We start from the raw sequence: 22,670 nt of genomic DNA, 5'->3' as shown, positions 1-22,670 counted from the left end.
TTTTTTTTTAAGTAGGGAAGTTTAAAGAAAGACTATTCAAGTTGGGTTACCCTATAATTTGAGTATTTTTAGTTATTTACCTACTGATTGCATATTAGTAACATTTTTACCTTCTACACTTTTATATTTGTTAGGAAAAGGTGCACATGAATATTAGGTCGAAGATCTTGAAAAACAGGAAAGTTGATGCTTGTTGATGTATGAGCGATTTAAAAGAGAATAGGAGCCTTGCTTCAGCAACAACCCAGTAGAATCCCATCAGTGGGGTCTAGGAAAAGTAGAGTGTATACAGACCTTACTCATACCTCGGAGGGGTAGAGAGACTGTTTTTGAGAGACCCCGGCTCAGAGACAATAGATCTGTGACAACAACAGAAACTAAGAAAATACTATAAGCAACGTGAGAGACAGCAAATAAATGGAAAAGCAATAACACAAATACTATGCAAAAGTGTGAAACACAACATAAATCGCTAGCAATACTAAACAAGGTTAAGAGCCTTGCTTGGGTACCTTTTTTATAATTTGTAAACATAAGGGCAGTTGACCTTAATAGGATTACACATATGGTGGGAAAGATGATTTCAATATTTAATTTTCTCTGTTAATGCCATCGAAACTCCATTCTCTTTCTCAGTTAATGCAAAGGTTACCTCATTCTCACAACCCCATATATAGTCTTTTCTCTCTTTCTCTTTGACACACGCAGACACATATTGTCTCTCAGTACAGTTATGGATGCCGAATTAACTCAATCCAAGATAGAGGTGATTCTCGGGCCTGACTCATTGCAGTTTGAAACCTTAATCTCCAATATCTGGTCGAGCTCCGAGGAGAAAAGATCGGAAGCTAAATCAGTCTTCAACACGACGAAGCAGAAAGCTCCAGACTTGCTTGTTCTTAAGCTTGTTGACCTTCTTGGCTCGTCACAAGTTATTGATTCCCGTGATATGTGTGTAGTCCTCCTTCGGAAATTGATTACTGATGATGAGGGGCGCATTTGGCGCAGCCTAAGCGTATCGACTCAGTCCAACGTGAAATGTGTCCTCCTTAATTGTATTAATTAAGCTTGAAGAGTCAGAGTTCATCATCAAGAAGCTATGTGACACCGTTGCAACGCTGGCTGCTTCACTTCTCCCGCATAATGACTGGCCTGAATTGTTGCCCTTCTTAAACGAATTATGTGTCACTTCCAATTCAAACAGGTTATCAAATGAGTATTTTTTCTTAATCTTTTACCGCTTAGCTGAAGGCATAGCTGAAACATTAGTCCCTAACATCAGAATCTCGCACTCAGTCTTCCTAAATACACTGAATGATACCCTCGATCTTAGAGTGAGGATCTCGGTCCTGACCACAGCGTTCAGATTCATTCGGTGCCTACCGAGTTTAAATGAAAGGCAGCGGTTTCAGAATCTATTGCCAGCTACGCTAAGGATGCTGACTGATGCAATGAGCAACGGTGAGGATGTTTTAGCCCAGGACGTGCTGTCATTTTTTACTAAATTGGCGAGGACTGAGCCTAGGTTCTTAAGGACACAATTAGCAGATGTGGTGAATACTATGTTTGAGATAGCAGAGGCTAAGAGTTTGAACGAGCCGACAAGGCACATGGCAATTACCTTTGTGTTAAAATTGCTTGAGGGGAAGGAGAAGGCCCTTGGCATGCTACAAAAATTGCCACGGTTTATTAACACTTTCCTTGAAATTCTATTGAATTTGTTACTGGATATTAAGGATGAACCTCATTGGCATACCGTGGAAACCAACAATGAGAATGCAGGGGTAACGAAAGGATACTATTTTGGTTGCAGTGGTTTGGAACAGTTTTCTAAAGCATTAGGTGGCAAAACTATTGCTCCTGTTGCCATAGAGCAGCTGAGTGCTTACTTGGTTGCTCCTGAGTGGGAGAAACGCCACACAGCTCTCATTGCACTTTTTTATATTGCTGAAGGAAGCTCAAAGGTAGAAGGCTGAAGACTCATTAGCGTGTTTATTATCATGATTATGCTGTCAAACAGAGAATCCACGGTTTCTATGTTTATAGGTGATGATCAACTACTTGGAGCAACTAGTGAATATGGTTCTGCACTCTTTCCAAGATCCTCATCCTCGAGTCAGATGGGCTGCTATTAGATCAATTGCCTGGTGGTCAATTGAATTCTTTCCAGATCTGCAAGAACAATATCATAATCAAGTATTGCCTGCATTAGCTTCAGCTATGGATGATTTTCAAAATCCTCGAGTTCAGGTCTGACCTATGGTGGTAAAAATCTTTAATATATGGCTGTTGCAGACTTCCCAAATTACAGTTGAGCTATGAAAGAATTGATTATTATTGATACAGGAAATTAACATCCAGCAAAAGTATCTATCTTGTTGCACCTTTACCATGGATTTACATATTCCATAAAGTTGATGATCTATAATTTTGTATAGACTTAATCAGTTTAATCCTTAAAATTTTTTTGTTATTATAAGTAGGGAGAATAATTAATTAACTTTACATGTTCTAGTATGTTTGTTGATATGAATCGGGCTTAGAGCAGGACCAAAATAACCTCATCGTTGGTGCATACAATTCTATACCAGACTAGTCGTTCCATTGCATTCTGCTTGAGTCCTTGTGGTCTGGATGTAATCTTTTGAGAAGTCTCTTGACTATCATTAAGATCTGTTATCAATTGGCCCTCAACATCCTCGTTTGCTATTTTGCAATACAAGGTAAGCTTAAGTATATTTGTGAATCTTCCCTTCTGGACCCTTAATAGCGCACTGGCTTCATATTTAAGCTTATGACTACATAAAGCTCTTGCCTAAAATGACCACTAACGTACAAGACTACAGAAGAAGTAGTTACTACAGAGAGATATGTCAGGTGAAGTATCTGAAGTGACCCTTAATAGAGTTTGAGGAATTCATCGCATAAAGATTTGGTACGAATGTGTTATTACTGCTTCATTCAGTTCATGATAACAACTAAGTGACTCCTTTTACTCTCTTTGGAGTTTTCATAGGCACATGCATCAGTAGCTGTCATGAAATTCTGTATATCCAAAAAGCCAGAAACTTTGGTACCTTACTTAGATGGGATACTCAACAAACTGCTCGTACTTCTGCAGGTACGCGAAAGTAGAGGCCACCATGTTATAAAGTTAGATTACTGCTAACAAGTCTAAGAGATTCATGCTGTATTTTCCTACTGATTGCTGTTGTCTGAAATGCAGACCGACAATCAAATGGTTCAGGAAGCAGCATTAGATGCATTGAGTTATATAGCTGATTTTTCTAAAGTAGTACCTACTTGAATTTATTTTTTGACTCAATTCTACTTCTACTAATTTTGTGAATAATGATGGTTAATATATCATACTTCAACAGGAGCACTTCCAAAAGTACTATGATTTTATAATGCCGCATTTGAAAGCTCTGCTGGTAAATGCAAATGATAAGTCTAATCACATTATTCGATTCAAAGCCATGGAATGCATAAGCTTTGTTGGGATTGCTGTTGGCAAAGAGAAATTCAGAGATGACTTGCATCAGGTCTTCTCCCAAATATGCCCAGTATTTCTTTTCATATGCGTTTGATGCGGAACACATACATTAGTGTGCCATGTGAAAAGGTATCTATACATTGTGAATTTACCATTGTTAAGTGATAATTTGACGTGTAAATACTTTTTAATTAATGATGATTAAGTGACAAAGTTTATGTAAGAAGACACATTTCATGTATAACCATTGATTTGGTACAAATGTCATCGTGTGTGTGTTTTTTCCACGGTGCAATTGCAGAAGGAATTCTTCGGTCCTGTTTGCATTTGCTATGCTTTGTCAGATGGCTTTCTTGAGACAAACCATAGCATTGATTGCACCAATTTGAATTACCATTTTCTTCAACAGTTTGGACTTTGGAGCAATGTCTAAGGACTGTGATATACTTTCTCCTACAAGTTCCTTCTTGGTCCTACATTCTACATCTCTTCCAGCACTATGTTTCTTCTCTTTGTGGCGTGGCGGTGTAAACTTATCCCGTTATTCATATCTCAACGCCAACATTTTCTTTTTATAATTTTTTGGTGTCGCTAAAGGCTATGGAGAAGTGCTTAAGTCATTACAAGAATCACGGGTGAAAGAGCTTGATACTATTGTTTACATTCTACAGGTATGTGCTAATCCTTTGATTTTACAGGCTTAGAACTTCTTTATGCATTGGCCTCTGAATATTTTCTTGATTTCATCGCAGGCGTGGTCCAGAATTTGCCAGTGCGTGGGGAAGGATTTTCTTCCATACATGAGTAGGGTCATGCCTTTTTTGGTTGAATGTGCTCAACTTGAGCCCGATAAGACCGTATTAACTAATGGACCATATAGCAGGTAAGCTTTTCTTATTAGACTTAGGGAACATTTCTGTGGTAACTTCTCATGAAACACATTTTCCTACAAAACGACTTGCGTTATACCACACGCCTACTAGTCTGAACACATTTTCTCAAGTCCAGCTGAAAGTACATTCCATTCTCATATCTTTCCTTTCCCTAATTGTACACAATCAAGTAATAGAAACACAAAAAGAAAAAACATATAATTTGTAAAAGCATCTCATTCATAGTGGTCATATGATGCTAGCTCCTGACCCTAGGATCCACTTACGACGGTATTGTTTTCTTTATCAGATTAATCTTGAGCCTGTTTTGTTAACTCCTTTGTACCGGATAGGAACATGTGGAGGTCGAGCATTAGGGTGGTAGGCTAGGGGGTAGTCGAGAGTTCTTCCCTCTTTGTACCGGGTAGTCTGTTAGAGTTTCGTTAGGTTTGTTTAGCGGTCTTTGTTGTATTCACATTGGTGTTTTGTGTTATTGTCCTTTCACTTATTTGTTGTGGCTTTTTTCTGGTATCTTTTATTGTTACATGTCTTTTCTCTTATTTCTCTTCTGATATTATTGCCTTTTCCTGTTGAGCCGAGAGTCTCCTGGAAACAGCCTCTCTGCCCTTTTCGGGGTAGGGGTAAGGTCTGCGTACACTCTACTCTCCCCAGACCCCACTAGTGGGATTTTACTGGGTATGTTGTTGTTGTTGTTGTTTTGTTAACTCCTTCCCGTTTTTGTTGATTCTTTCTGCTAATCAGTTTCCTCTCATTTTATCCAAATAGCTTCCTTTCCTCCTCCTTGTTATCTCCAACTTCTACTCCCAAAAATTCCCGAAAATCATCAACTTGTCTCCATCTAATACCTCGTATCTGCATCTAAATTTATAGCTTAAAAGTGGCATAATATGTCCTCTAACTTTGGCAAGAATAGTATTGACCTATATTGCTTTGATATCTACCGGAACGTATGCCATGTGTTTGCACACACACTTCTCTCACTTAACCATGGTTAGGTAATATATAATCTCACCTCATAGAATCACTTAAGCGTAGCAATCATATGGTTCGGTGTAAACATTGAGTGTAAGTAAGTTTTTATCATACCGGACATGGTTCAATTAGTTTTCCACATCCTGTTGTCAAACTCTTATCCATATGTGTAGTCACTGGCCACATATTTACGAGCACCAATAGTTGTTGCCTTTCTCACCTGTTAAACATATTTTCTCCTGAATCTGTACGATTTCTTGTTAGGAGTATTTCATTTACTTTACCGATCAATACTAAGACTGCTATGGAGAGGTGGTTATTTCTTAAGTTTCACATTTTGCAGTACACAGAAAGTCAAGCTTTGGGATGAAATAATATGCATCAAAGGAAGTGACCTCCTATATGCGAAATTTGTGGCCTGTAGTAACCTTGCTTTGTATGCTCTGAGCATGAAGGAAGACTTCTACCCATGGATTTCCCAGGTTAGCATGAATATCACTTGACATTTACTTTTTTCCATGTAATGTTAAGTGTACTCAAAATTATCGGGTGATATTTATCGGTTAAATCATGAAACAGGCTGCTTCAATTTTTGTTCCCCTTCTGAAATTCTATACGCACAATAACATCAGGAACAATGCTGCTCGTGGTAAAAAAAAGGATAAAGAAACACATGATTTCAATATGGTATTTTTATTTTCCTTTACCTTCTCCAATATTATTTCTTATGAGATGTTTTAATTTATGGTGGTTAAGGATTATACGTCCTGTTGCGTTCGGCTAAACAGGCGGTAGAGAAGGGGACTGCTCAGGGTGGAGAGTCATACTTCAAGCAGTTGTCTGGCGATATAATATTGGCTCTGGGAGACGCTTTGTATTCGGTTGCCTTCAACACATCACTATTTATGTTTTTCTTTTGTCTGCGGGGAAAATGAGCTCCATTTATCTAAATAAGAAGAAAGTGACACTTTTGATTGCTATCTCATGCAGGAGCCTGAGACAAAATTATGTGCATATATATTGCGTTCATTGGGTAACTGCCTACAGGTACGTCATGTTAAGATGGTCTCTTTACTTTGATCCAAGTTTGTATTGTTCTTTTATGATGGTGGTATGCTGCCTTTGAGCTTTTTATGTTCACTATGATAAGCAAGATAGTACAGCATGGTCCTATCAAATCTTTACAACCTTATATATATAGAGCGAGACCTGGGGACAAGAAAAGTGACTTGCATAGTTCAGGGATCAAGTAGATTAGAAGCTTCGTCTGACTTGATTCTTAGTTTGTGTATGAGCACAAGCAGAATTTACTGTTCTACCTACGAAAACGCATACTTGGACCATTATAAAATTCCTGAGAATTGAAATGTGGACCAAAGTCTACCATAGTCTGATAACTACAAAAGCTCCCTTGACATGAATAGGTAAGACCGAAAAACTTCATTTCAGTAAATCACTGATAAGTCAAGCCTAAGCCTTGATGGCAGAGTTACTAGTACCTGTGTTGGTGGAGGTAGCAGGTACCCAATAGAATAGTTGAGGTGCGCTCAAGCTAGCTTAGACACCATCATAATTGAAAAAAAGATTACTGTTAGGTCAACTGATGAAATGTTTCATGATTACTGTCAAAGCAAGAGACAGAACTAGTTCTAGAAACTAAGTGAGTCATAAAAACGATTTTGACTTACTATGTTCCTTTGCATGTCTTCTTTTAGATCTGCGGACCACTTCTCAATGAAGAACAGGTCTGTAGCATCATTGGTGATATAAAGCATGTCATCACGGAATGTTCACGTAGAAAAGGAGAACTTACAGAGAGAGCAAAATCAAAAGACTTTGATGTTGAGGCTGCTGAACTGTTGAGGGAGGAAAGAGAGCAAGAAGATGAAGTTTTTGAAAATGTATGTTTGATCAGAGAACGAAGTTCAGATTTAACTCATGACACCATATTATCTTTATACAGGACTTTCGCTTTAACTTATTCTCGAGTTACATAAACATCTTTTATCAGGTTGGTCACATCTTGGTTACATTGATCGAAACATACAAGGCTGCTTTCTTGCCTTTTTTTGATGAGCTTTCATCAAATCTAATGCCTCGTGAGGTAAAGTTTCAGCTCATGATAACCATTGTCGTTTTTACCCCATAGGTTGTTTTTCACATGTCCTTTTTTCTCTGCTTGAAGGGCAAGGATAAAACAGCTGCAAAGAGAATTACATGTTTTTTCATCTTTGATAAACTTGTGGAGTATTGCGGCGAAGAAGCTCTAAAGTAGGTCTATCTTTATGAGTTTCTTCTTAAATAAGTTCATAATCTGATAGTTACTTTATGTCCAAACTAGGTACTTTAATATATATATATATATATATATATATATATATATATATATATATATATATATATATATATGCAGTTGTTTTTCGCTTTTCCTACCTCTCCAGAAAATGAAGGGAAAAAAGTTTAAATGCATATACACTGTGACTCCCTGTGTTCCTTTTAGATAATACCTGCATATATAGATAGATTATAGTGGTTGATTCTTTTCCAACTGACTTAATTTTAATTAACCTGTAGCTGAGGGTGTTTAGTAAGCTTAAGAAAAGCTGAGTTTAGAGTACACTTTTATGTAGTATTAAAAGCAAACTGAAGACACTTGATGTGTAACATACATTATCAGTACTTTTCCTTGTTTCAAGGAAAATGGACTATGAACATATATTGATTAGTATTTGGTACAACTGAATATTCCTCTTGTTCACTTCTTTTGGGAAGGGTATGTCCCATTTTGCATATACTCACCATATCAATATTTTGGTAAAACATGTGGCGTTTGATCTTCCAAGATGAAATGATGCTCCTCCATTGTACCTCAAAATTAAATCTACTTAAGTTCCGCAAAGTTCTCATTCCATATTTTCTGGTAGATTATTCCGGCTTGGCTGAATTCTCTGCCTATAAAAGGTGACTTGGATGAAGCCAAATTTGTTCATGACCAACTTTGTTCAATGGTCGAAAGGTACTGAACTAGTCTGCTCTAGTTTTTATCATCATCTGGCCTCTACTATTGTACTTCTTAAGTTTTCTTTTTGTTACCTTGGCACGAATAGCCAAGACAGGTTATAAATGACAACCTATCAATACTAATTTCAATGATATAATTGTATTGGTTTTCTTCAACCCAAAAATAGTTGGTCCACTAGATTTCAGCAATTGTTTCATCTGGTTTAACATAATTTCTTTAGTTAGTGCAACCTTGACTCTTGACAGCAAGCATTTGTGCTAAAACATCACCATGTTCTTGTTAGGACTTTGCCCTGAATTTCTAATCTATTAGGACTCTCTTTCTTGAAGGAATGGAAAAAGACTCCTAAAAGGATTAAATCTCCTTAATATGTCTTATCCTTTTCTTGGAAGACAAGTTTTGCACATCTATAAATTAAGGATCTCTACTTCTCACAAGAGCACAAAAAAAAATATCCACAATGTAGTCATTAAAGAGTTTTTTTTAGGGGGAGATTATCTCTCGATAGTTTTTCTTCTTTTATATTAGTTTTATCATATGTATCTCTCGATAGTTTTTCTTCTTTTATATTAGTTTTATCATATGCAGATCAATTGACCAAACCATTATAACCTATTATGCTTAGTTTAGTATATTTTTCTTTTGTCGTCTGATTTATCGTCCACCAAGTTTTGTATTATTAGTTTCCGCATGCACCATGTTATTTCGATCCCAACAGTTCTTTCTAACACAGATGAATTATTAAACTATGATCTTTGTAGCATTTGGCGATTTGACTTGATCATCTTATTGGTGGTTGTTACTAGGATTTGTCTATTTTCCCATTCAGCAAATTAAACACTAGCTGAAATTTGCAAACTCTAATATGTGATCTCTTATATTAATTTCTTGTTTAGTATTTAATGTGTTAGCAAATTTTTCTCATTTGCAGGTCAGACAGAGAGCTTTTGGGTCCCGATTATGAGCACTTTCCAAAAATTATACCAGTTTTTACAGAGGTTATTTCGATATCAGAACCAATAGATGCCGGATTGAGTTGTACATTTGTTCCTGATATAAATATTCTCAGCTCAGATCCTTGTATCTAATCGAGTAAAGAACAATAGAAATCTTATAGTTTACTACAAGAAGAAATTCTATATCTTATATTTAATCCATCAAGATGACTACCTGATAGTTATGCTGTGGCCTTTTTATCAAATTAACCTTTAGCTCACTCATGTAGCCATTTATTGATTTTGCATTTTTAGGTTCTATGTGCTGGAAAGGATCTTGCTACAAAAGAAACAACAAAACGAATGTGTTGAGGAATCTTCAGAGAACAGTACCGGCAGTCACTTGGGCATCAGCTTGGGCATTGCTATTGCCTCAGCAGGAGATGGAAATGGAGTCCATTCTATCACCTAAGGGAGATGCTAACCTGTCATCACTGCAATGAAACCATGATTTTTGCGACTCCGTGTCGTTCAAACATTATGGAGCTCAATTTTCTCCTGAAAATATAGGTGTCACTAAGTATGAAAGCCTGCAAGCTAAAGGTGAAACCTTTTCTTTGCATTTTTTGTTATCTATAATGTGAATCTTAAGACTGTTGAAGTTGACCTTTGCTTCAATACAGAAATAGGAGCATGGACAATTGTGGTGCACCAGACAACCTATTAGACAAATGTATTAAGGTTTCAGGGTACATTCTGGTGACTGAATCTTGCTTTAGTTTTGATCTCATAATTTTGTTGTTTACATAGTTGATTGTTATGCATGCATTACAGATTAAATGGTTGTCTTTTTTATTGCTTTGTTTCTTATCTTTTGCTACCATGGATTGTTTTAAGTTGAATTAGGCAGTGCAATCTTGAGAAAACTCTTCTAAATATTCCTTGTAGTAATACATATGATATATTGTCAATTTATGTTATTATTGTCACATTCACAAAGCACATGCATCCGTATAGGCCGCTCGTTGACCTATCAAAGTATTCTAAAAAGGTTTTTCTTTGCTGGATATTAATTGGTTTTGCAATTAACATATCCAACACTAACTCAAACTTGCAAACTCTTGTGTTGGCTAACATGTAATTTCATGGATTAATACCTTTATAATCTTGAATGTTTAGGCACAACCATCTGGTCTCAACATTGAAACAGCACAAGACGGGACAGGACAGGGCAAGTTGATTGCAGTAGGCTAATAACTAAAACAAAAACGAACCATTCGATACTATATAGAGACCTTAATAATGCAGAGATGACTCAGAACTTGGGATTTAAGCATGGTGGATTGATTAATCAAATACGTCTTGCTTTCAAACAACAACGGAGAATTTCTTCCGTTAACCACGGGTAGAAGTAATACGCTCATATGAGAGAGAGAGAGAGAGAGAGAGAGAGAGAGAGAGAGAGAGAATTAAAAATCATCCAACAACAAAAGGAGAAGCTGCAATTTCCTAGTCCAATATACACTAAACTTCACCACTGTTCCATTGTTGTACTACAAATCAGACAGTATGTTGTGCGTGGCTAAAGTAACAATATTCGAACCACATTCAACTCTTTGTACAAGATCTCTACTGAAATCTATCATGTTTGCATTATTCTCCAAGAAAGCCTCAACCTACAATACCACAGAATCCAAGTATCCTAAACCATTTGAGCGGCATATACAAAACCTACTGTCGTGTATTTGTTTGATCAAATCTGCAGTGAGAACATCAACAATGAGACAATTACATTGAACCATCATAACCAAAAGAAGGGGAAAGAATTTAGACAATAGAGCAAATAGAAATCACCCTCCTCCAACCTGCAACACCCCAGACTTTAGACAGAGTCCCACATCGGCTTAATACAAGAGGGATGCTGGGTATATAACTTAACAAGCCTTAGACGCTAGTGACGGTTTTAAACCAGTAAGGGCCTAGGCCCAGAGCGGACAATATCACTAGCGGGCTGGGCTGTTACACAACCCACAACTACCAAGATGTGTTCAAATTGTACTGTACAATTTCAGCAAAGTCAATTTAAACACAGCTCTAAATTACTTTGACCATCTTTTTATTCATTCAATTGAATAAATTTAAATACTTGTCTTTCTCTGATAATTAATTACCATATGCTAATCTACAAAGTGGTTATTAGGCCGACTACATTGTAGCAGAGTGTTGGTTAGTCAAGATCTCAGAAGATAAACGTAGCAAAATGAGGATGCTGAGATGGATATGCGAGCATAACAAGATTGGCAGGACTAGGAATGAAGATATTCGGGCCAAGCTGGGGGTGGCTTTGGTGGAGGACAAGACGCAAGAAGCGACGCTTAGATTGCTTGGGCATATGAAGAGGAGTGGTGCAGATTACCTAGGACAACTGCAGAAATGTTAGCTAGCTGGAATGACCCAAGTATTCTACTGAGGTGAGGTAGAAGCATTGGTGGAGGTTGATACCAGCATGTATTTGGTGGACAATTTGGTTGGAGAGATATTCAAGGTGTTTTGAAGATAGAGCTAACACTGAACAGAGGATCAAGACAAATTGTATATTTTGTTTCACTTTTGGTGTAAAGAGCTCTCTGGTAGAGGATATAGAGTCTATAGTGGATATTATTGAGTCTTTGTAACTATCACAAGTCTGGGTTTGCGTTTTGCTTTTTTTCGGGGGTCTTATAACTATCTTTAACCTATAGCATAATTTTTATGCTAAAGGTTTTTCTACTTAATTTATAAAACTTGTTACCTCTCATAAAAAAGAGGTGGAGCATAGATGCCCCAGTAAGATAGTGTAAGAGGTTGACCTTGGTGGTTTGAGGAGAGGTAGAGGTAGGCCAAATAATTATAAGGGAGAGGAATTAGGCAGGGTATGGCGTTGCTTCAACTTACCGAGGACATAACCCTTGATAGGGAGGTATGGAGGTCGAGAATTAAGGTAAAAGGCTAGTACATAGTCAAGAGTGTTTCTTCCTATCCCAGTAGTATTAGTGTTAGTCTGGTGTTCTATTATTGTTAGATTTCTATTACTACGTGTTGTTCCTTTTGCTTCATTTTTTTATTATCTTGTTGTTGTTAATGCTTGCGCTCCTGCTTTCTTTTCATCTTTCCTTGAGCCGAGGGTCTATTGGAAACAGGCTCTCTACCTTCAGGTATGGGTAAGGTCTGCGTACACACTACCCTCCCTAAACCCCACTTGTGGGATTATACTGGATTTATTGTTGTTGTTGTTGTTCTTATGCTAATCTATTATTTCAGATATGTAACACAATTATTTATACTCTCATGATTCTTTTTTCTTCCTTTCATAGATCCATTATTTCTATTATTTTAGTCTGTGAATCCTCGTAAAAGGAAAGAATCACATAAACTTACACTAAACAAATAATAACAAGACTTCCATAGCAAGCACACATCATCCGACTGGGATTAGTTTTAGGACCTTCTAGTTGATGAAAAGATGCTTGCTAACTCAACCAACCTCCTAGGATTCTTGACTTTTTGAGTTATTTGTTTGAATACTTGGTGAGAGGCAAACCGTTACACCTGATTTTGACTTGTGGAAGCTGGAAAATTATTTCCCAAAGAAACATCAATTGGGCCCATGGCACAAAAACCATACCTACTTCGACCAATACGAAGTTACCAAAACAAAGTCCTCCTCGAAGGAGAACAGAGAAAAGATGAAGAAAGAACAATATAATTCTCGTAGTATTTTTTCCAAGATGAGAACAAAGCCCCCGTTTGGATGGGCTTATTTTAAGTGACTTTTAAGCTAAATAGCTTTTAAGCCATAAGTTAGGAATTCTAGCTTTTTGCTTTTGGCTTGTTTTTGTCACTTTAGCTTAAAAAGAAGTGCTTAAAGCACTTTTTTACTTTATCCAAACACTACGCAATGACTTAAAAGTTATTTTGGCTTAAAAGCACTTAAAACAAGTCAATCCAAACGGGCTCAAAGTCTTCCCATATGGGATGTTCAAGCTGAGATACTCCAGAATTACTCCCTCGACTTTTAATGTATATGATACACTCTCTTCACTTTGGGATGTTCTAAATATTTAACATAATTACTGTAATACAACAACTTCAAGATTTCAATTCACTCACCTATTTTTTCTCCCTATCAACTTACTACAACAACAACAACATACCTGGTGCATTCCCAGAGTGTGAGGTCTAGGGAGGAATGTGTACACAGACCTTATCCCTACCTTGAGGAGATAGAGAGGTTGTTTCGTATAAACCTTTGGCTTAAGAAAAGGATTTCTCAGCAGGTTCGAACAAGAATCCTATCAACTTACTACCTAATCAAATTTCAAAAATTCATCCCCCTCCACCTCATTCAATCAATTAAATATGCCTCAACTCCAAACTAGTTTGGATCTCTATAACCATTATGCTATTTTTCGGCACATCAAACTCAAGATTAAATAATTTGTTTGTTAAGACAAATAAGAAGTTTTTTAAAACCAGACGTTCAGTTCTCTAATTCTCACACGTATTTCTAGACTGACATACAAGTTCCTAACAAACCAAAAAGAATTATATGCAATTGTGTATTATTCTTAATTAGGTCTATATTGATTCCAAGAAATTCTAAGACTTTTGACATAACTTCACTCCATGTGATATTTGACTTATTTGATACATAGTTAGCGCCTTCCATAATCATAATGTCACGCCTATTAACCGACACGTGAAGATCCACACAGGACATGGCTAACTATCTCAAATGACGATATCTAGTTTAATATTCTATATGCGATACGTGCACCATAAATCAAAATTAATATCTTAGACTTCATGTCCACTCAAAATCATCATATAAAATGGAATCAGAGGAGTAACAATAATATGATCACCAGAGCCTTTCATGTCTAATGAATTTTTATGGGACGGGAGAAGTACCTAAACAACCAATCTCTAGCGAAACCATTGTATCTCAAGTATTCTGATGCATTGCAGTAAGAGTAAATACTGCAAATTTAATGAATTTTATAAGATGGAGAAAGTACCTATACACAATCAATCTCCAGTGAAACCATTGTATCTCAAGTTTTCTGATGCATTGGTTAATCTCTCAATGCTTCCTGAAAGTCAAGACACAAAGTTGGTTATTGAATGAGAATAACAAAAAGCACAAAAGTCTTGCCTTGGTTCTATATCCTACCATTTGAATCAAGCAAGTTGTCTGTATCTGTTGCTAGAAAGGGAGTCCTAGCATAGCTCTCCAGTATATCTGAACATGGTCAAAGCGGATGTAAAGCATGCATAATTAGCATCATACCAGCTCATCTGAATGCCTAAGACTTTGAAAATGGAAAAGCAAAGAATCCAGAGATGATCGGTGAAATTACAGAGAGAACGGCTAGAGGAAGACATATACCAGAACTATTAGTGAAATCAGCAGTCAAGTCTGAGAAACCAAAATTTTGAGGTATTTCCCCTAAAAATCCAAATGAAGTGGTGTCAGCATCCAGAAGAGGTTCAGTAAGGGGCTGTGTGTTCGACTCCACACTACTAAATGACGAAACAGATGCATCGCCCATTGCAGCACGTGACTCCAAGTAACTGCTATGAGGACCAAAGGCAAACGGAGAATTGCCACCATAAACAGGTTCTGTCTTAATAATCCTCCCATCCAGTGTGTGTCTCATCCCCATATTAGAGTGCTGGCCCAAAAACACATCAGGAGGAACATCAATTTTCCTGCTATGGGCAGGAATATCAGTTGCTGTTTGCATGCAAGAGAGAACAGACGAGCTGCAATTACTGAATGCATTGGGTCTATCTGCATGTATAGGCTCATGCATGCCATTAGGCTTTGCAGCAGTTCCAACATTTTCTGCAGGATGGCAAGCTGAGTTTTGATGCACTGTAAGGCAAGCAAACATAACATTAAGTAGAGACAACAACACAGCTTCTTAAATGCAGGTTTTAGCAAGAACACAGATAAAATAAAGCAAATAGAGGGCATTGACTTAAGGATAAGTCTGGACAAGATATTTAGTGGCTGACTCCAAACCGAACACAGTACTCTTCATGCTTGTTGCAGATAAGATCACACAAACTAAAAGCAAATGGCTCATCAAATTTTACACGTTAATTTCAAGATATTGAAAACTAGTTGATTCACTGGATTAAAATTAGAAATTAATAAGCTAAAAATTTTCAGATGCTACATGCTAAACGATTTTTTCCTAGCCAAATATCCGTGCTTGGTGAATTAGGGCTACTATTTACCAGGAAAAAGCTCGTCTCTAGACACAAGCTTAAAGATAAAGAAGTAGGATTGGGAACAATTTCTCCCAAGTTTGGGAAGTATAAATTATAAGTTTCTCCTCCAACAAATGAACTCAATATACGCACACTACATATTCTTTAACCTCGACATAATCAGCAACATTCACCCCTATACTATCTACTTCACATCTTGGGGAAACCTGCTCACAGCACTTAAAGAAGTCAATACTTAAAGATTAAGACACTGTAAAGCTCATTGACAAAGAGTGCCACAAATGGATCTCTTGATTGGGAAGCTGAGAAGAGCTCAGAAAATCTGAAAATCAAAAACCTAATGCAGGACAAGAAAATCAGAGCAATCTTGTCTTGTTTTTTTTTTTAATGGGATTAGGAACATTCAGATCTATCCTTAGAAAGGAAACTCTATATTCCTGAGACCCTAACCTTGTTAAAGAAAAAAGAAGAGGAAAGAGATATGTTGAAGACTTAATGATAATGGAATACAAAGTACACCTACTTAAGGTGCCAAACCCAAGACTCATGATATTTGTTCCACGTGGCATAATATCCAACTAATAGCATAACTCTGCTAACACTATTCTAATACTAATACCTATCATTCTAACATGCCCCCTAAACTCAAAATGGGGAAAACAACTTGAGTTTGTCTATTTGCAAACATGCAAACTAAATAACGCCAGAAACGACTAAAAAAGCTGGATGAAACAGCTCTGGTCGCTGTAATCTCGCTGTAAAAGTTGTTGCTGAAACAATGGCTAGAAAGGTGCAAAAGCAAGAAATGTCCAGCAGATAGAAACATGGCGCCCTTGCAATGGTTATGCTGAAATGACATGGCCTACCGGAACAGTCACCAATTCAGAGGCGGATCCAGGATTTTAAGTTTATGGGTTCCTGTCGTAATTTCAAATTAATATACAATAATAATTGGGTTCACAAATAGATATTTAATAAAAACTTTAACAAAAATACAAGGTCTACGCAAAAGTTAGTGGGTTCCCGGGAACCCGTATACTACACGCTAGATCCGCCCCTGGTCACCATATAGAGGTGCCGCATCGCCAGAACATTCACTTGGAAAAAGGTGCAGTGATTCAAATGGTTTCCAGAGAGGAACACATTGCTGCCTAAATAGGCAAGATGCCGCCAGAGCCGTTGCAGGAAGAAACGGTTGAAGCAGAGAGGAGTGATGTTAAAGAGAGAAGGATGCTGGTCACTGGAGAGATGAGTTGTGCGATTGCTGGAGTGAGGAGTGATGCTGGAGAAGATTGCTGCAAAAAGAAAGAAAAGTATTTCTGGGTGGGCAGTCTTAGACGAGCTACTCGAATCTCTATAAGATCATAGAGGCTTTGATACCATCTCTACAAGATCATAGAGGCTTTGATACCATGTGAAAAAATAAAGAATAAAAATAGATATTGAAGACTTAATGATAATGGAATATAAGACACCTATTAATTGGTGTCAAATACAAGACTTGCTTGATATTTGTACCATGTGGGACAATATCTAATTAATAATCTCTCTCTTCAACGCTATTCTAATGCTAACACTTGACATATGGCATACTACATTAACGCCTAACACTGACCCCAACATGTAAAAATCTGTTTTCTTAACCTCATGATACTACATTTTAAGGGGAGGTGAAGGAGAATGAACACTTGTACATGTGGGAACAGATTAGAGACGAAACCACTATATGCATAGCTTTTTCAACAAAGAAAATAAAAACAAAGAATCACAATTTCATATTTGGATCCTCCGGCTAAAAAAAAAGAGTGCTAACTTTTATGAGTTCTTACAGCATAAGATAAAATGGTTCTTGCTGGCTTTACCAATATCAATATACTTGCCCCTTCCCCAATACAACCCTTCCGGAGGACACATTAACCACAACAGGGATTAGAAAATAATCAACCAAGAAAAAAAACTTTAGGCGTCGGCCAGACAGAAGCTTCTAAGAGTGTCTTACTGGGAATTAAGGAAGTGCAAATACTTTTTAAATTTTTTTTTTTTTTTTTGGGGGGGGGGGGTGTTGTTTGTAAAAACGCAGATCATAAAGCCAGATATATAGGATATTAGACATGTTTAAGCAAAAATAATAGGAGTAATGTCAGGAAAGAGATGATCAAATACTCTCATCAACATATCAATAATGGATCACGTATGTTGAAAGCCAATGTTCTACAATGGCGGTGCATAGTTTAAAAATCTGCAAATAACACTTAATGTAGCGGGTGATGCATCAGAAGCTGGAAGGAAATTTTAAATTCGGAGAAGGCAAATGCAAGAGGCTATCAGAAAGAAAGGAGCAGAAGGTTAGGGTAGAACTCCTCGTAGTAAGACAAATGAAGTATATATCTATATAAAGAAGGATTTATCAAAATACCTATAAAGAAGGATAAAACTAGAGGCTTATAGATGTGTTCAGGCATTGGCAGAAATTGAGCGTAAATGAGGGCAACTTCATCAGCAGCATCCAATCATAATGAGGGAACACAGGCTTCGATTGCAGACCTAATGGAAGAGTCTGCCAACCAATTACGTTTAAGTGCAGCTATGGTGTATGATGTGCTTTGAGGTAAAGTCATATGGTTAAAAAATTATACACTACTTTGGTATATGCACAAACTGAGCATGAATTGAGCCAGTTAGATGACTGCTTCTAGAGCTACTCAGTGACAAGATACTGATTGATGCATGACAACTAAAATGCAGAAAGCTTCACTAAATATCTATCTTACATGGGGAAATATTACACCCATTAGACATAGGTAGAGAAGCAATTGCACTTGGAACTTGCTGCGTCATCTTCACCTGTTCTGCAAGCAACCTATTGAACTCAATTATTTGCTCTTTCACCATCAGCTTCAGGTAATATGCTTGAAAAAACTCCTGATTTTCTTCTTCTAGTTTCTGCCAAACTGGAAAACAGGGAGAACATCATCACGCTAAAGAGTTAAGAGACTAGAATCACATAAAAGATTTGAATTGCTACATGCATAAAAGCAATACTGAAACAAAGACACAAAAATAAACAGCACAGAGAATAGTCAGTAAGTATATTTGTGTGCTATAAAAAACAGCTCACTAGAGGCATTAGTAGCTTCACATTAGTATTAATATCATCTTTTCACATACCATCTTCTTGATAATATGCCTGCTAGAGCCGCAAGTGTTCATGAGTACATTCATAAATAGAGGACAGCACAAAAATCTCTCTGATTGCTTCTCGAATGACACAGGTATATAGTACATGTAGCAGCTTTACACCCACTGATGAGTTCAAATGATTAAAAGTAGCCAAGTTGACAGAAGTGTCAGAGAATTCTGTAAAAATTCCACAATATGCTATCAAACATGATGCAGATAAGCTAACCCCTACTGTGCAGGGTTCCCAATCTTTTCCAGTTACCAAAAGGTCGATACTCAGGGTTACCCCAAAAAGAAATTCAGCTCTGTGACACATCCATCCGTGCCCCCCTGTATTGCTTTCTAGAAGATATAATTGTGAAAAAATAGTTAATCTTATGTTACTTCGCTACTGGCTGTTATGCAGTTCCTCTTGCCTATTAACCAAACGCAAATGAAAAATTAGAATTGAGAAACTATAACATATGGTTGGATAACATAGAAATTCGTCCACGGATAAAAATGCAACAGTCTATAGTTAAGTTGCACAAGATACTAATCTTTTGCTTGATCTTTTCCCAAAATGGATGCCAATTGGTAAGAACCAATTCCTTATGAGCCGCAGAAGTTTGATCTAGGAAGCTATCTCTTTCTTATAGGCCAAGGAAGTTTGATCTAGGAAGCTCTCAATTCCAGTTTCTCGCTTAAACAATTGTTAACACAAGGTTTAATGAAGATATTTAAATCCTGACTCTATTCCAATTTCCGGACTCTTTTAATTTTGGATGTTCCAAAATATTTGACACCATTTCATTTTTATGCAGCTTTCACAACTTTCAAGAATTCAATCATATTAAACTATTCAACTTTTAAACTTTGATGTGACATTTTATCTATCAAACTAATTTCTCAACCAATACTTTAATATTTTTCTTCCACTCTCAATACACAAGTCAAACTAATATCTTAAACTGTGCCCAATCAAGCACCAAAAAATAAAATTAACACAGAGAGAGTTTAAGGTATGACTCAGATTGCTTCTACCTTTAAATCCTTAGAACAACTACCTCTGTAGCCGTGTTTAGCAAAAAAGTCATTACTTATTTGAGTTCTAAGAATTTAAAGAATGAATCCATAATTAAGGGGGAAAAGAAGCAATGACACTAGTGTTGGAGGTTAGCTGCCCTGCTCAAGGATATTCACATACTCATGCATTCATACACTTGTTTTCCTCAGACACTTGTTAAACACAAAGGAAGCATTCCACTGTAAAATTAGAGATAAAAAATAGACAACACAGGACAGCTAAAGAACGGCACTCAAACAGAGGTGGTCATTCAACTAGTAAAATATAAAGCTTATACCAAGCAGTAATAAACTCGACTGTAACAGAACGAAAAGGTGATTTTTGGTTAAAAATGCATAGAACATCAGCATGTGTGAAAAAGAGCTAAAAAGACATGGGCAGAAGAAACTCTTTTTCTATAAGTTATGATTGACACTTTCCATGTATATTGTATTTTTTGATAATGTATCTAGTATTTTCAAGAAGTATGAGGAATACTAGCAGCCACTATTAACCATAGGGAGCTTTCTGATCCTTATTCAAATCTCTTTCGGACTATCTGTGTTGTATGAATTCTTAGGTTCCTCCTCATTTCACACCACATGGAGGAAGTGAGTTATGCCTTGAAAAATATATAACATACCGAGTTCAGTAAATCTAGGCTCTATGTTGTCCTGGATGAAGAGAGTGTTCACAACTTCTTTCCGACTCATGTATTGCCGTAGACACTGCTCTATTCGATTTTGCACCTGAAACTCAAAACAACCATCAGCTTTTTCACGTGTCATTGCGCACATCGCATGATTATTCAATTTAGAACAGCTGGTGATTGTGAAAACTCAACTAACTAGGATACCCAAGCTTTCTTTTTGGTTTGGTTTTATTTGGAGAGTGAGGGGGTTAAGCTTCAGAGAATAATATTAAAATGCAACACTAGATTATGCAGTGTTGGTTGAAGTATACGTCATTAATGATAACATTCCATAAAAGGACAACTGATATAATAATTAAAAATAAAACTATTTCTCCTTCAACCAATGAACTAAATCACTCTTTGACCCCAAAAAGATGCTATTAGTTGTTAAATATTGATAAGGAGACAGGCTCAAGGATTTTATTAGTTGTAATTATCTTCATATGCATCATCAACGAGCCAGCAAAACATTCTTCCATGTTAATGGGGAAGAGGAACCACGAACAAGTTCTTGGTGTTTTAGAGAAGTAATAATCAAGTAATTAGAATCATCACAATTGCTTCTTACCTTTTCGACAATTGTGTTTCTTAAAGAATGATTACAACCGAGAATAAGACTAAGCAAAGAGAGAAAGTAACAGTAGGAGATCACAACTCATCTACAGAAGGATTGAAAGCATACCATTTGTATATCTTCACAAGAGACTTTTCTTCCATCTCCGCTCGACATTTTTGAGGCTCCAACACTTGGAACTATTGCAATAAAGCTCTATGCCAATATTTCAGTAGAAGTGTACACCCAGCTTATGCGCACCATCAATGAGTATATTGTAAAAGGTGGTCACTTACACCTACTGTCCAGCTTCGTTAAAAAAAATTTACTATTAGCAAATCATATATCAAGGCTCAATAAGAGAAATTTATATGAGGATGCAGGGGCCGACAAGATTCACCAAGGCATTCAAATTAATGTCCCTGCAGCAACAGGTCATTGGAAAAGGGAAGAGAGGGCTATGTATAAGTCGTGATGACAAGTACAATAAAAAACAAACAAAGAGAATGTGGAGTGATATGAGAGGATCTTCGGTGTCCTTATTGCCAGCAAGGATGAAGCTCAACTAATATCTTACAACAACAACAACAACAACAACAACAAAAAACCCAGTGTAATCCCACATAGTGGGGTTTGGGGAGGGTAGTGTGTACGCAGACCTTACCCCTATCCCGTGGAGATAGAGAGGCTATTTCCAATAACTAATATCTTACGAGTCAGTAGAAAATTGACCTATTGGGGAAGGAAGAATATGTATAACTGCAAACAAATACAATCCATCTCATCCCTAGTAACAAAGTAAACCTCCGGACACAATCCTACCTTAACGTTTTCGGTGATGCAATTTGTAGCCAAATCCCTATCATACAATGACTTTCATAAGTATGAGCTACAAGGACTCATTCAACTACTCAGTCTCCGCGATAAAACAAAAGCTAACATACAGTTACACAAAAATAAGGTCATTGCAAAAAAGCATCAAGAACTTTATCTCGAACTTCTTTCCTCCTGAAATTCCACTTAGTCCACTATTCTTCTACTTCCAAGAAACCTTACAATTCTTGAGCTACAAAGCCAAATGACCCAGATAGTAAAATTAACTATAAAAAACTACATTTCTGCATACATAATACAACCAACAACATACACACAGTATAAAACCACATTATGGTCATATCCAACTTCCTATAACTACACAAGTGGACAATTTAGCGCAGAGGGGTTGAAAAATCAAAACACAAAAAGAATAAATAGTCGTCTCTCTGTATATGCACACACACGAAATAAATAACCACTCCATGGTCATATGCCAACTCCATATCACGATCATCACAATTAAAAACACAATAACTCCAAAAAAATACATAAAACCCAGAAATCTTAAAGACAAAAAGTATCAGAGATCAATTGAATACATAATAGTATCAAGATTCAAGAAACAACTTGAAAATGCATCAATATAAAATACAAAAAAAAATACAACTTACCTACTTGAGAGCGTAAATATTCAGAAATTGAGAGAAAGTGTTTGAGCAAAGGAGTCTGAATGAAGAGTTGTAAGTATAATATTAGCAAGTGTTATTTGATTCAAAAGAGGAGTC

At 36.8% G+C, this 22,670-nt stretch overlaps 2 protein-coding genes and 1 pseudogene across 3 annotated transcripts; 2 read left to right on the top strand and 1 right to left on the bottom strand.

The window, feature by feature from the left end:
- Window positions 577-10,275, top strand: LOC109234714 (annotated as a pseudogene).
- LOC109234713 lies at window positions 10,012-11,758 on the top strand. The gene is made up of 3 exons (XM_019400778.1): window positions 10,012-10,077; window positions 10,498-10,563; window positions 11,519-11,758. Exons 1-3 carry the CDS (start codon window positions 10,012-10,014, stop codon window positions 11,756-11,758), a joined length of 372 nt encoding a protein of 123 aa, XP_019256323.1.
- LOC109234153 lies at window positions 10,783-22,670 on the bottom strand. Of its 2 annotated transcripts, none has more exons than XM_019400018.1 (8): window positions 22,557-22,670; window positions 21,199-21,378; window positions 20,466-20,571; window positions 18,369-18,548; window positions 14,747-15,235; window positions 14,531-14,599; window positions 14,376-14,450; window positions 10,783-11,077 (listed from the first exon to the last, which is right to left on the bottom strand). In XM_019400018.1, the coding sequence occupies exons 2-7, from the start codon at window positions 21,244-21,246 to the stop codon at window positions 14,386-14,388; spliced, it is 957 nt and encodes a 318-aa protein (XP_019255563.1). In that variant the 5' UTR covers window positions 21,247-21,378; window positions 22,557-22,670; the 3' UTR covers window positions 10,783-11,077; window positions 14,376-14,385. The 2 variants fall into 2 exon arrangements, with proteins under 2 accessions (XP_019255563.1, XP_019255564.1); XM_019400019.1 differs by having other exon boundaries at window positions 22,561-22,670.

This window comes from Nicotiana attenuata, chromosome 11, assembly GCF_001879085.1.
Source record: "Nicotiana attenuata strain UT chromosome 11, NIATTr2, whole genome shotgun sequence".
Classification (NCBI taxonomy): Eukaryota; Viridiplantae; Streptophyta; class Magnoliopsida; order Solanales; family Solanaceae; genus Nicotiana; species Nicotiana attenuata.
The sequence above is the reverse complement of the archived record's forward strand: the minus strand, read 5'-3'. Positions and strand labels throughout refer to the sequence as shown.